This window comes from Peromyscus eremicus, chromosome 10 (genome assembly GCF_949786415.1).
Source record: "Peromyscus eremicus chromosome 10, PerEre_H2_v1, whole genome shotgun sequence".
Lineage (NCBI taxonomy): Eukaryota > Metazoa > Chordata > Mammalia > Rodentia > Cricetidae > Peromyscus > Peromyscus eremicus.
In genome coordinates this window covers 81,010,896-81,025,146 of record NC_081426.1, presented here as the reverse complement: position 1 = coordinate 81,025,146, position 14,251 = coordinate 81,010,896, and the positions used below count along the sequence as shown (strand labels likewise).

At 39.7% G+C, this 14,251-nt stretch overlaps 1 protein-coding gene across 4 annotated transcripts in view; it reads left to right on the top strand.

Moving 5' to 3' along the window:
• Positions 1-9,003, top strand: part of Ankrd17 (ankyrin repeat domain 17) — a 135,043-nt gene extending 126,040 nt beyond the window's left edge. For all 4 annotated transcript variants that reach the window (XM_059274650.1, XM_059274649.1, XM_059274648.1 and 1 more), the window contains 5 exons: positions 261-458; positions 4,297-4,545; positions 5,475-5,653; positions 6,703-6,867; positions 8,404-9,003. In XM_059274650.1, coding sequence (XP_059130633.1) covers positions 261-458; positions 4,297-4,545; positions 5,475-5,653; positions 6,703-6,867; positions 8,404-8,463 — 851 coding nt within the window. In that variant the 3' untranslated portion in view covers positions 8,464-9,003. The remainder of the gene's footprint in view (positions 1-260; positions 459-4,296; positions 4,546-5,474; positions 5,654-6,702; positions 6,868-8,403) is intronic.
• The last annotated feature ends 5,248 nt before the right edge of the window (positions 9,004-14,251 follow it).

Below are 14,251 nucleotides of genomic sequence, written 5' to 3'. Positions count from 1 at the left end.
CAATTCTCCACCTCAGGATGTCTATGACCATGTAAGATTTGGTGTGTGTGGACAGAGAGAGACAGAGACAGATTGTCTCTCTTACATTCTAGGCTGGCCTTGAATTTATTATATAGCCAAAGATGACCTTAATCTGACCCTGTTGACTCTCTCCCAGATGCCGGCATTACTGGTATTTGCCACCACACCAGCTAAGAATTTTTTTTTAAATGATCTCTTCTGGGGTAATTAGTAAATAATGGTGGTCTTCTACATTACAGGTATTGTCAACATGGACTCACCATATGGTTCTGTAACACCTTCTTCTACACATTTGGGAAACTTTGCCTCAAGTCTTTCAGGAGGTCAGATGTATGGGCCTGGAGCACCTCTTGGGGGAGCACCTGCAGCTGCTAACTTTAACAGACAGCATTTTTCCCCACTTAGTTTATTGACTCCATGTTCATCAGCATCGAATGGTGAGTGATCGTATCCTAGAAGAAAAAGTTACTTTCTTGTAAACAGAGGGATTCGAGCTCTTCAAGTATAGGATATTTGCTTGAGACAGGCTAGCCTTAAATGACCATGTAGTCAAGGATGACCTTGAATCTGATCATTCTGCTTCCAATTCCCACAGCTGGAATTATAGGCATATTCTACTGTTCCTCACTCCATGTTTGGGATTTTTAACTTCACCATTATTTTAATGCTGTTAAAAAAATATAATTTCTGACTCTTGACAGTTTATGTAATGTCAATAAAATTTGAAGATTCATTGGGCCAGGCAGTGGTGGTGCACACTTTTAATCTCTGCAGATGCAGGCAGATCTATGTGAGTTCAAGGCCATCCTGGTCTATAGAGTGAGTTCCCGGACAGCCAGGGCTGTTACACAGAGGAAACCCTGTGGTGGTATTGTGTTCCCCAAATAAGATTCATGCTACAAAACCCTGCCTCAAAAAACACCAAAAAAGAAAAACAATTAGGAAAACTATTGGGACTGGAGAGATGGAGCACTTGCTGCTCTTGGAGGAGCCAGCTTTCATTCCCAGCACCCATGTGATAACCATCTATAATTCCAGTTCCAGGACATTTCACCCTTCTGACCTTCAGGGGCACCAGGCACACACATGATGTACACACATACATAAAGGCAAAACATTATACACGTAAAATAAAACTTCTAAAACTGCTTTTAAAACCTACCCACTTAATCGTCCATGGTGATGAAACCAGAGTATTTTGCATGTGTTCTTCTATGACCACATCCATACCTCAGTGTTATTCACTGTTAATGTATTTACTCTTTAAATACAACTAGTGAGCAGAAAGATTGCTAGCTTTATAAAAAGTGTGCCTGTTGAGCCTAGCATGATGAGACTTAGTCATAATTCTAACTACTTGGAAGACTGAGGCAGGAGAATTTGTGTTTCAGACCAGCCTCAACTATATAGCGAATTCCAAAGCAGCCTGGGCAGTAATGTGAAAACTCTCAAATACATATACAAACACTTGCTGTATTTTTTTTTAAGATTTTTTTTTTTTTATATATATATTTTTTATATATGCAGTATTCTCTCTGCGTGTATGCCTGCACGCCAGAAGAGGGCACCAGGTCTCATTAGGTGGTTGTGAGCCACCATGTACCACATACCTTTTTTCCACCTTTAAATCTTTTTTTTTCCTTAAAGATCTATTTAAACTATTTTATATACAGTGTCCTGCCTGCATGTATTCATGCAGGCCAGAAGAGGGCACCAGACCTCATTACAGATGGTTGTGAGCTGCTGTGTGGTTGCTGGGAATTGATCTCAGGACCATCTAGAAGAGCAATCTGTTAATTACACCCCTATAAAACAAAAAACCAAATTACTCACAACATTAAATGGCAGAGAATATACATTACCATTCCAAAAGGAAGGAAGGGGACAATAGTGAGGAAATACTAGACCAAACTGAGACCAAAATCCAGCAGGGCAAATTCCAAATCTTCTGACTCTTGTCTATTGTCAAAGAGCTTAGATGGCTCATCCCTTCCAGCCTTGCTGACTGCTACATACGTCTCTCATTTGAGCTGGTTACACTCCCTGTCCACACCACTGCTTTCAGTGCTCTGCTTAACTTAAATGGAGGAAGAGTCCACAACTCCTGTATCTTAATAACTTTAAAGCCAGAACCACAAGGTCATGCTGTCAAATTCCTCTGTTTGCTTGGGGGAGAAGCTGGCCCCTCCTTGAATTACAGTTGCATGAGAGTTGATTAGTTGCCTTCGGTGTGGCACAGGCTTTCCTGTAATTTCTTACCATTTGCTTGTTAAGTTGGAGGTTTAGCTGGGTGGGGTCTGACCCTGAGGACACACTCCTTTCATTTCGTTCTGCATAAAGCCTCTCCTAATCTCCTTCGCATTAGCCTTGAGTCCACCATGAAACTTCCTGGTGCCCTTTTTCTCCTTTGATGGTACATTTACATTTCCCTTTGCCCAACTTTCTCTTTTTCATTGTAGAGCTGCCTAAGAATGATTCCTAAAAACCAAGTGATAAAGTCAAGTACTAGGCTGTCTTCAAATCTCTTCAGCCAATTAAAATAGTCCAAAACTTATCAGTCTCGGGCAGATTCTTAGGACAAGTGCAGTCTTTGTCACAATGTCACATGAATGGTCTCCACTCAAGTTGCTAGTATTCTTCCCCTCTGAAACTTCTTGAACGTGGCCTCCAGTCAACATAGCTCTCAGCACTACTAATATGGCCCATTGCCTCTTAGAGTGTTCAATCACTTTCCTAAAGTCCCAGAGTCTTCCAGAAAAGGACCATGGTTTGGCCTGTTGTAGCAATGGCCCATCCCCAGGTACCACCTTTTTTCTGCTTTAGTTTATTTTGTTTGGTTTTGTTTTTGTTTTTTGAGACAGGGTTTCTCTGTGTAGCTTTGCGCCTTTCCTGAAACTCACTCTGTAGTCCAGGCTGGCCTCGAACTCAGAGATCCACCTGGCTCTGCCTCCCGAGTGCTGGGATTAAAGGCGTCCGCCACCACTGCCCAGCTTACTTTTTTATTTTTGTGATGAGACACCGTGATCAAGGCAACTGAAGAATTGTCTTGCTGAGTAAGAATACTTGCTGTGTAAACAGAAGGACCTGAGTTCAGATCCCAGCACCCAAGTAAACAGCAAGCCAGAGAGACCTGTATTCTTGCCTGTAACCCCAGAACTTAAGTTGGAGCCAGGAAAGGAGTCCCTAGAGCTTGCTGCCTGCCAGCCTAGCTCTAGCTCCACTGAGGGAACCTGTCTCAAAGGCAGAATAATAAAGCAGGATACCTAACACCCTTCTGTGGCATGCACACCTGCACAGGAACAAGTGCATATACCACATTCAGACATACAGAACATTCAAGATTACTCTTAAGTCATATAGGGTGTTCAGTATCAGCCTGTGCTAAGTGGGCACACACTTAATTTAAACATTGTTCTTTCCATTGCTTCGGTTTTATATTTTGGCAGCAAGTATTGACTTAATTATTAATTAAGCTAGTGATTTATTAAATGAGTAATTGACCACTTTGTAGCATTGAGATACTTATAGTCTACCATAAAGTCCTTGGTTTTTTACAAAATTGTGTGTGTGTGTGTGTGTGTGTGTGTGTGTGTGTATTATTGAGGGTTGAGCCCAGGGCCTCATGAATGCCAAGCAAGCACTGTATCAATTGTATCATTGAACTAAATTACTATTCCTAACCAGGTTTTAATGTCCACATACATATTGCTTTTTAAAGACAGAGTCTCATCATGTAGCTTAGGCTGGCCTTGAACTTGTAGTCATCTATTTAGTTTTGTTTGAGACAGCATCTCACTATGTAGCCTTGGCTGTCCTGGAACTAGATATGTAGACCAGTCTACTCTTGAACTCACAGAGACCCTCCTGTCTCTGCCTCCAGAGTACTAGGATTAAAGGTGTATACCACCACACCTGCTGCAGTTAATCTTGGTTGAACCTCTGGAGCGCTGTGATTACAGATGTGTACCGTCATGCTCAGCTTCAACATTCTTAAAGCAGAAGAGGAAATTATTTCAAAGGAAGAAAGGGACTAGCAAGGAGGGAGAAGAAGGATAAGAAAGTGATGGGAGTAAAATAAAGTGTAATTGTGGATATATGTGAAACAACTCAGAACTTCATTTTTTTTGGATACAAATCATAAACTAAGTATTCTTATATCTCAGCTTTTCTTAGAAAATGTATATTTTAAGATTTCTTCAAAATGTGAGATTTGGTTTTACAAAATTAAATATTCTACAGAGTACCTGTATTTTATTTCAAAATGCCTTTTTCCAGAGTCTCCTGCACAGTCGGTATCCTCTGGCGTTCGTGCACCATCTCCTGCCCCATCATCAGTACCTTTAGGGTCCGAAAAGCCCAGCAATGTCTCTCAGGACAGAAAAGTTCCAGTCCCTATTGGAACTGAACGTTCTGCACGTATCAGGCAAACTGGAACTTCAGCTCCATCCGTTATTGGGAGTAATTTGTCTACATCCGTAGGACATAGTGGCATCTGGTCCTTTGAAGGGATTGGTGGCAATCAAGGTATGATATACTGTCATATTACTGGAAATTACGTTTATTTGTTTAGCTGTAATACTTTAATCAATTTCACATTATTTTAATTTTTTGAGATTTTATTTACACTTAGATGCGTGGGTGTTTTCTGTGCATGTATGTCTGTGCAACATAGGTGTACCTGGTGCCTGAAAAGGCCAGATTCGAGCATTGGATTCCCTGAAACTGGACTTAAATCCAGTTGTGAGCTGCCATCTGGGTGCTAGGGATCAAACCGAGTTCCTCTGGAAGAGCAGCCAGTGCTCTTAACCACTGAGCCATCTCTCCAGCCCTCATCGTTCCTTTAAAGGAATTGGCGTGTCTCTTCAGTTAGACTAACCAGCTTCTTTTAGTTCTGGTTTCAAGTGGTCTTTCCCATTGCACTTACTCATCTCTGAAAATAATGCAATACACTTAAAGAATTTGGGTTTTTTTTGTTTTTGGTTTTTTTTTTTTTTTTTTTTTGAGAGTCTCTTGTATGCTAGGCTGGCCTTGAACTTCCTGTGTAACAGACTAACCTCACAGTACTTCCAGGACAGTTGTCCGCCATCTTGCCCTACTTGTATTTCCTTTTACCATATTAAGATGTTGGGATTTCCTTTGAGATCTTTTGGTTCTTAGCTTTTACTTACTTTTGTAGTGTTTTGTTGTTGCTACTGTTGCTGCTGTTGCTATGTAAGTGAATAAATGTTTATTTAAGGGATTTCTCTCGTGAATCCTTCACCATCCATCAAGGTCAAGATTTTTCAAGCTTGCTCTTTCTCAAATGACTGATACATCCAGTTGCACTGTCAGCCTACTTACCACAATTATTACAATAAGTGAAAATAGAAATTATAAAGTGTTCCTTTTAAATTGTATATTGATTTTGAAAGTTACCAACTCTTGTTTGTTTTGTTTTTTTTTTTTCCTCTCAGACAAAGTGGACTGGTGTAACCCTGGGATGGGAAATCCTATGATTCACAGGCCAATGTCTGACCCAGGAGTGTTTTCACAGCATCAAGCAATGGAGCGAGATAGTACAGGAATTGTAACTCCTTCTGGTACATTCCATCAGCATGTTCCTGCAGGATACATGGACTTTCCTAAAGTTGGGGTAATTTAAATAAGCATTTTCATTATTACAAAATATTTTTCTTACTCCTAGTCATCTCTCATTTCCAAATATAGGCACCTGTGAAGTCCTGCTCGGGCTTTACAAGTCAAGTGGATAAAATAGAAATAATTAGTTTTCCTTGTCATTTAGGGGAGTTATGTTTTAGGAGTCTTTGGTTTGTTTGTTTTGGTTGGGGTATATCGTTCCTTTTTTTACATTTTTAGTTTTAATTATGTGTATATATGGGTATGTATGTGCACGTAAATCATATGCTCACTGGGGTAAAAAGAGGGTATTGGATCTCTTAGGGCTAGAATTACAGGAAATCATGAGCCAAGAACTGAATTCAGGCATTCTGCAAGAGCGGCAAACTGTTTTAACTGTGGAGCTGTCTCTCCAGCCCATTTAGAACTCTTAAAGAACTGGGGTGACCTTAGCTTCTGGTCTTCTGTACCATCTCCCATGTGCTGGGATTACAGGCGTGCACTACCATGTCTACCTTTAGTGGAATACTTTTTGGAAATTTGAATATGGTATTCTCCTTTATACTATGTGTTTGTTTTTTATTTTGTTCATGAGACAGGTTCTGGTTGGTCTGGAACTCACTTTATAGACCATGTTGGCCTCAAACTCAGAGATCTACCTGCTTCTACCTCCTGGGTGCTGAGATGAAAGACCTGGGCCACCATGCCCAGCTATACTCTGCTAAATGAATTCATGTCAGAATAATTTTTAGGCTCTGTGAATAACTTAAACATTCATAAAGTCAGTTGAGGTGTTAAAAACAGTTTTAGAGCTTTTGACTCCTCGGTTGGTGTGTTTGATTGTTTTTGTTTCATTTCTGTTCTGTGACAGAGTACGAACGTATCCCTAGTTGGCCTGAAACTTACTCTAAACCTTTGCCTCCCAAGTGCCTCTTTTTGCTTTCTGTGACAAGTTCTCTCCACATAGTCCTTGCAGGATTGTGTATCAGAGGTGGGGAGGGACAAAGAAAAAGAAGGTAATGACTTGGATGCTAATCTCTTTCTTCCTCTCCCCCTTTGTTGAAGGGTATGCCTTTTTCTGTGTATGGGAATGCAATGATTCCTCCAGTAGCACCTATCCCTGATGGTACTGGAGGACCCATATTCAACGGTCCTCATGCTGCAGACCCTTCTTGGAATTCACTGATAAAGATGGTTTCAAGTTCCACAGAAAATAATGGTCCTCAAACGGTAAGGCTGATAATTCAGTAAGCAGTCACTTAGGTGTTACCAAATACAAGACAAATAGAATTTAGGTATAGAGCAATAGAGCACAGTGAATATAGGCATGAGAAGAAATTTACTATAGCTGCAATGCATTGGAAACCTTTGTAAAATGATAGTTTTGTAAACTATTACAGAAAAGCATTTTATAGATTATATTCTGTAGCAGATGGTATATATAAGACTTTAAATTATAGAGCTGGACATGGTAGGGCACACCTTTAATCCCAGCACTCAGCAGGTGGATCTCTGGGAGTTGGGGTTAGCCTGGTTTACGTAGAGAGTCGTAGGCCATGTAGGGCTACATAGTAAGACCCCATTTGAGAAACAAAAAATAGCATGTTGCAAAGTGATCTTCATGTAAAATAACTTTATACTCACATTAAAATTCATTAATATGTAAAGAGTTATACAGTCTTATATTTTAAGTGTTATGCCAAAACTGCATATAACTGAAAACTTAGGGAAATGCCTATACACTCGGGTGGGGGGGTCTTGCTCTGTTTGGTCTGGCACTCACTAGCTAGCCCGGGCTGATCCTGCTCAGTCTCCCATGTGCTAGGATCATAGGTATAAGCAACCATACTTGACTCATGCTTAAGTTACTTGGTTATATGTTCAGTATCGCTGAACAATTGTTCTTTCACAGTAATCTTTATGTTGTCAAGTAGCTAGTTTTAAAATTGCTTGGATATCACTTCTTGTTAGTTTTCAAAAGAGAAAAGAGAAGCAAAGAAAAGAGGGTTGAGTTATAGTGACAGAGCACGTGCTTAGCATTCTCAAGGCCCCAGTCAGGGGCGGGGACATTGCTGTTTTTTCTGTTGTTTGCTAATAATGTTGCAGATTTTTAAGTGATTTTTTTTCTTTTAATTTGTGTGTATGGATGTTTTGCCTGCATGTATATCTACATCACATGAATGCCTTGTGCCCTTGAGGATCCTAGAACTAAAATTATAGACAGTTGAAAGCTGCCATGTAGGTCCTGGTAATCAAACACAAGTCCTGTGTAGGAGCATCTGTGCTTTTTTTTTTTTCTTTTTTTTTTTTCTTTTTCTTTTTCTTTTTTTTCAAGAGACAGGGTTTCTCTGTGTAGTTTTGGTGCCTGTCCTGGATCTCACTCTGTAGACCAGGCTGGCCTTGAACTCACAGAGATCCGCCTGGCTCTGCCTCCCGAGTGCTGGGATTAAAGGTGTGCGCCACCACTGCCCAGCTCATCTGGGCTCTTAACTATTGAGCCATCCTCCAGTTCCCTGTGCTCCTCCCCCAGCCTCTCAGTTTTGACCCAAGGTCTCAGGTAGCCCAGGCTGCTGTCCTTAAGACATACTCTGCAGATGAGGATGACCTTGAACTCCCAAGTATTTCCTTTTCCTTCCACATACCTGACTATATGTTACAGACTGAATGAAATTAGTTCATAGATACATGACTGTTTTTTTGAGTATTATTTTAACCTAAATATCAGTTTAATTTGTATTTGGTGAAATGCATGCTCTATATTTGTAGGTGTGGACCGGACCCTGGGCACCTCACATGAACAGTGTGCACATGAACCAGCTTGGCTGATGAGGATAAGCCTGTTAGCCTGCAGATTCCTTTCATTCAGAGGAAATCACAAGTGGCCGAGAATTTTTTATGCTCCCAAATCATTCTACTGATGTGCTCGACTGAAGTGTGTAGGCTTTTTGCAGAAGAACTTACTAACTGACCTATTTTCTGTGAACATTTGTGACTGCCCATTCTCCATCGTCATCCGTTTTTATCTTAGTTAGCATTTTTCTTATCATTTTCTTCTTTCTCCCCTCTTCTCCTTTGGACATAACTTTCTGTTGAAGCTGTTCTTTGGCTGGTTGGTTTTAGTACTGTAAACTGCTTCTGAGCAAACACGGAGATTTAGCAAAATTATGTAAACTTGATCCTGAAGTTTTAGAATGGCAAATAAATGTACAATTGTTTACATAACAGCAAAGGCTAAGCAGAAAGTACATTTCAGTATGTCAGGATAGATGCTCTACTTTATGTAGACTTCAATGAATGTGAGATATGTACCTTCATATTCAGAAATCTGGATGTTTCCTTCATACATTAAACTATTAATAAGCATAACTTTTCTACTTGTGTAATTTAAGCATTAAAGTAAAATGATGGGATTATCGGTGGATGTTTCCCTGTGTTAGCTCTTAAAACATCCATCTTGCTCCCTTTTGGGTTTGTTTGTAGCAAGGCATATAGAAGGAATTTCTGATTTTTCCATGTCTTTATTACATTTGTCACACTTTCAAACTAATACACATCTCTCTTCAGTTTTGACTCTGTCTTTGCCACTGTTACTAGTAAGATTCTCTTGCTCAATAGTGAAAACACCCTGTAAAGCTTTTACCATAGCAGCTGCTACACAGAGGTGGAGATCTTCAGTGACTCAGTGGTTTCTTCTAACCAGAAAACTTGAGACTTTGGAGAAATTAAAAGCCACCACAGTTCTCAGTCAGCATATACTGTTTATTTTTAAACAATTTGGCATATTTTATATTGGATAATACTGATTCTTAACATTGGTTTCCTAGTCATAAAGAGTCAACATAAAATTTTCCTTTTTCAAGCATCTTATGTCTTAGGTTGAAAGGCTCCTTGCTCTCTGCACTTGTTGGTAGCAATGAAAAGGATGAACAGCTAACTTGGGCCAAGTCGAAAAAGGAGTATTTGGGTTTGTTATTAAGACAATTTTTATGGTCTATACACGAATACAAGAATTATAAAGACTACATTTAACCTGTTTATATGTGATTCAGGGCCACACTAAACTACTCAGTGGGAATTATATATTCCATCCACTTGAAACAATAAACAATAATGTATACAAGAAGAATATGTGTCCTACCCTGTCTCCTATGGAAAAATGGCTTATGTGGTTGAAATATAAAACAATGCATTCATGAGAAATACTGTATATATCAGTTTGATTTTTAATTAGATACAAATTTCACACTGTAAAACACGAACTAAAGCTTAGATATACCAACTAAAGTTGATAATAACATTCCTTGGTTGTCAAAGTACATAAGAGGATCTCTTGCCTCTAGTGACCTTAGTAGAGAGTATAAGGTTGGTTTCTCACACCTACCCAGCAGTTTGTAAATGGTGCACTTGTCTTGACTTCAGTTAGGAGATGTTAAATATAGACATTTGGTTTTCCACCTATGATAAATACACCCAAATTAGGAGAACAGCCTACAGATATAGCCATGAGATTAAAAAACAGCACTTTACTAAAACAAAACCACCTGTGTGATGTTAGCTAACCTTTTGTATTGAATTTTGCACGGGTCTGTCTTCTCTACCCCCACAGTTGTTTTATGTGATAACGAGGGTTATTTTCTACCTGAAATAGTCCCAATGGAGAACAGACATTACTCAGCATGTATTGTGCATGTGGGTGGTGCTGTTCAGTAAGGAAGAAGGGTGAAAAACTGGCTATTTTCTTGAATTTAAAAGGTGGAACATGAGATTAGATTGGAGCCCTCCATCTCTACACTTAGAGATCAGGCTTGTGAAGGACAGTGCCATGGTACTAGAAGTTTGTACTAGGAACATTTTCCAAATACATTTTTATACTTCAGATGTAATAAAGAACATTTTTATTTAAACAATAAAAAAACAATTTTTGAGACCATGCAGGTCTTTTTTTTTTTCCTTTTGAAGTATGTGATTATCTCTGCAGACTACATAGTGTGCTTCTCTTTCAGAAGTGAGTTACCTTTTCAGAACTATCACTTTTCCATTTCCAAATAGCTGATATCCCCAATTATTGTGTGATGTGTATTCCAGCTATTTCACTTTAGAAATACCTTGTTGGTTAGGCGTAGCGGCTCATGCTCACACCTTTAATCTCAGTACTGGGGATCCAGAGGCAGGTGGAGATCAGTGAGTTGGAGGCCAGCCTGGTCTACATAGTTCTAGGACTGCCCGGACTATATAGACCTTCACACCCACCCCTGAAAAAAAGATCTTGTTAACTGTTTCTGACAAAGTCCTCATTCTTGTCTTTCAGCATATTTTAATAGCATTGAGAACTGATTTTAGCATTTCTCTGAGAAAATCCCTCCTGTGGCCTATTACTATAAAATAGTTTTTATTAGTAAATAATACATTTGTTCTCTGGGAAAACAACAAAAGTAGTATATTAAATAACCCTGTCTCATCTGCTCACAAAAATATTTTTTCTCAAGTTACCTAAACATGTACTTGATAAAAATGATTTTGTGCACTGTTATTATTCACTGGGGTTCTCAGAATCACAGTCCTTTCAGGACCTCTGACTCAGTCTTTCACTGATAATTCTTAAGAACACTCATTCCCACAGATCTAATGTACAGAACATTTACAGTGTTTCAGAGTCTTCTGAGTAACAAAATTTAAGAGTCAGGATGATTTTGAAATGATTAAGATAATCACTTTATTTTTACTTTTTGTAAATTCATCTGTCCAGGTGTCTTAGACTGTTAATGTTAATGCTTTCTGTACTTCGGCTTGGGTGCTCCTGGATTGATTGGGAAGTACACAATTCACTGATGACTGCTTAACAGTTGCAGCACTGGGCTCGGCTGCCTTCAGATGAGAGCATCTTAACTTATAACTTCTTTTATTATACATCCTGAATGCAAAAATACCATCACCTAAGTTGGGGTAAGTACATAGAGAGCAGCACTTTGCTGGCCCAGACAGAATTCCTTTACAATGGGACCAAGTCTCATACAAAGTTTTAATACTGTGTTGTCAGAGCCTCATGTTATACTTCTATCTTAAATGAATTCACACTTTTTACAAATAAAAACCACCCTGTGATGAGAAAAAAGAAGCTGGGTGGTGGTGGCACACACCTTTGATCCCAGCACTAGGGAGACGGAGGCAGGCGGATCTCTGTGAGTTGGAAACCAGCCTGGTTGGTCTACAGAGTGAGGTCCAGTACAGGCTCCAAAGCTACACAGAGAAACTTTGTCTCAAAAAAACAAAAAACAAAAAAAGAAAAAGAAAAGAAATGGGTTCCAGGCCACTCTGGACTGGAACATATGACACAGTGTTTGATACAGAGATAGAAGATACTAATTTACATTAGGGAACTTTCCTGTTAAAGGTTTTAAGAAGCCAGATGTGGGTGGCAGCTGTGAGGCAGAGACAGGAGAATCCCTGAGTTTTAGGCTAACCTGGTGTACATAGTTCCAGGCTACATGTCTTAACATCCCCTTCCCCCCAAAAGAAAAAAAAATATGCCTAAATCAGATACTAAGGGGTTACTTTTAAGTTTCTCACAAGAATAATTTATGTTTTAAAAAATTCCCCTTCCCAAACATTTTAGAACTGCAGGTAGTGAATACATACACATACACATGCAGGCAAAATAGACATAAAATATTAAAATCTTTAAAACAATTGCAAAAAGAAAATGTGCTTTATTTGTTGCAATGATTTGTGGGGGAGTTAACCGCAAGTAGTGGCCCCTCACTGTTGCCGTTTCAGGTCCTTTGAAAAAGCATCTCTTGTGAAACCTGACCTTGAATTGTAATCCTGCTTTTTAACCTCTTAGCACTAGTGCATCAGGTTGCCTAGAGCACAAAGTCAGCCTGGGTTATATAGTGAGTTCCATGATGGTCTGGGCTACATCGAGGAAATGCACCTCAAGAGGTTAAAAAAAAAAAAAAAGCATAAAGTTAAAGCCATGTCTGACAACCTGAGACCAATCCTTAGGACTCACAAAGAGAGAACCAGCTCCTTCAAGTTGTCCCTCTGATCCCACATTGCACGTGAACATGCGATAAACATGAGTTTAAAAAGCTTTAAAAATAAATATGGTCTGAAAGATGGTTCAGGGTACAAATGTGGTGACCTGGGTAAAAGTGGATGGAGAGGACTGACTACCAAGTTCTCCGACTTCCACAAGCCATATGCAGACTTAGCAGAAATTAAATACTAATTAATTCAATCATGTTACAATGTATGAGGTTTTTTAAAATTGGTCTATTTCTATTATATTTACTTACATGTATGCAGGTGCTCACAGAGGTCAAAAGAGGGTGTCAGATCCCTGGAGCTGAAGTTATGAACAGTTGTAATAAAAGTGTTAAAGATTTTAATAACTGCTTGAAATTCTTCGATTACAGATTTACTTATTTTCCCAGTGTTAGAATTGATTCTAGGTCCTCACATAGTAACCTTGGAGTTTGGCAGAATTGTGTAGTTGTAAGAAATTTTCCCTCTATACCTTAAGGCTACTTTGGAAGTGCCAACTCAATGTTGCCAGTTCTCTGGAAGGAGGATGGGGAAACAGTTCACTTCACCCTTCTTACACATACCTGACATAACTTGATTTTCACTTTAAATCAGTAGACAGTAACAGCTGGCTTTTTTTGTTTGTTTTTTCTGTTTTTGTTTGGAAACAGCTGGCTTCTTAGCAAGAGGTAGGTAAGCTGTTTTAGAAAAGGGGATTTTGGTACAGGAGCTTAAACTTCTAAATTCTTTTATATGAATTTATGGATAATTTTGAAGGCAGGTGACCCGAACTCCAGAAAATAAGTTATCTGATACCTTGGGTAGGTGTGCAGTAAAGTAGAGGACAGTATCTACCGTTTGTCTTTACCAAACATGGGAAAGGTTTCTAAAAACTCACAATTTACTTTGGATTACTCTAGGGCTGGGTGCCTCTGTAAGAAAATATCATGTCATTCCAATTATTTTGCTGTAGCCAGGAACTCAAAACTGGAAAAACGAAGTCATGTATGCCCTGTGCATTCCATTTTGCTATTTTTCCTGCTTTTAATTATGATGATGGTGGTGGTGATTTTTTTGAGACAGTGTCTCCTGGGCAGCTTTGGCTTCTTTAGAGCTCACTATGTGGACTGGCCTCGAACGCACAAGACATCCTCCTACTTCTTCCCCCAAAGTGATAGGATTAAGGGCGTGCTCCACCTTGCCCGGCATCTTGCATTCTCCTGCTTTATAAAGAAGTAGTAGAATGTTGACTGGAACAGATAAAGAATTAAATCTTGTATCAGGTAGGATTACGCCGAGGGGATAAAGGACGCAGACTAACACGCTACACAAACCAGAAATACTCATTACTGTCAAAGTAGGTGTTCCTACGCGTGCCCTCAACGGAAGCCGGCGGGTCACAAAACGAACACAAGTGACAATCCTCTTCGGTGGAAACCGAAACTCAACAGCTAGGCGGTTTGCTTGCCCCGCCTACCCTTGCAGTTCCGGTTCCGAGGCTTGGAGCTCCACCCTAGCAAGGGAAGGAATCCCGTGAGTGCCGCTAGCCGCCCAGTGCCGCGTGGGAGAGGCGGGGCTTGATGGCGTCATC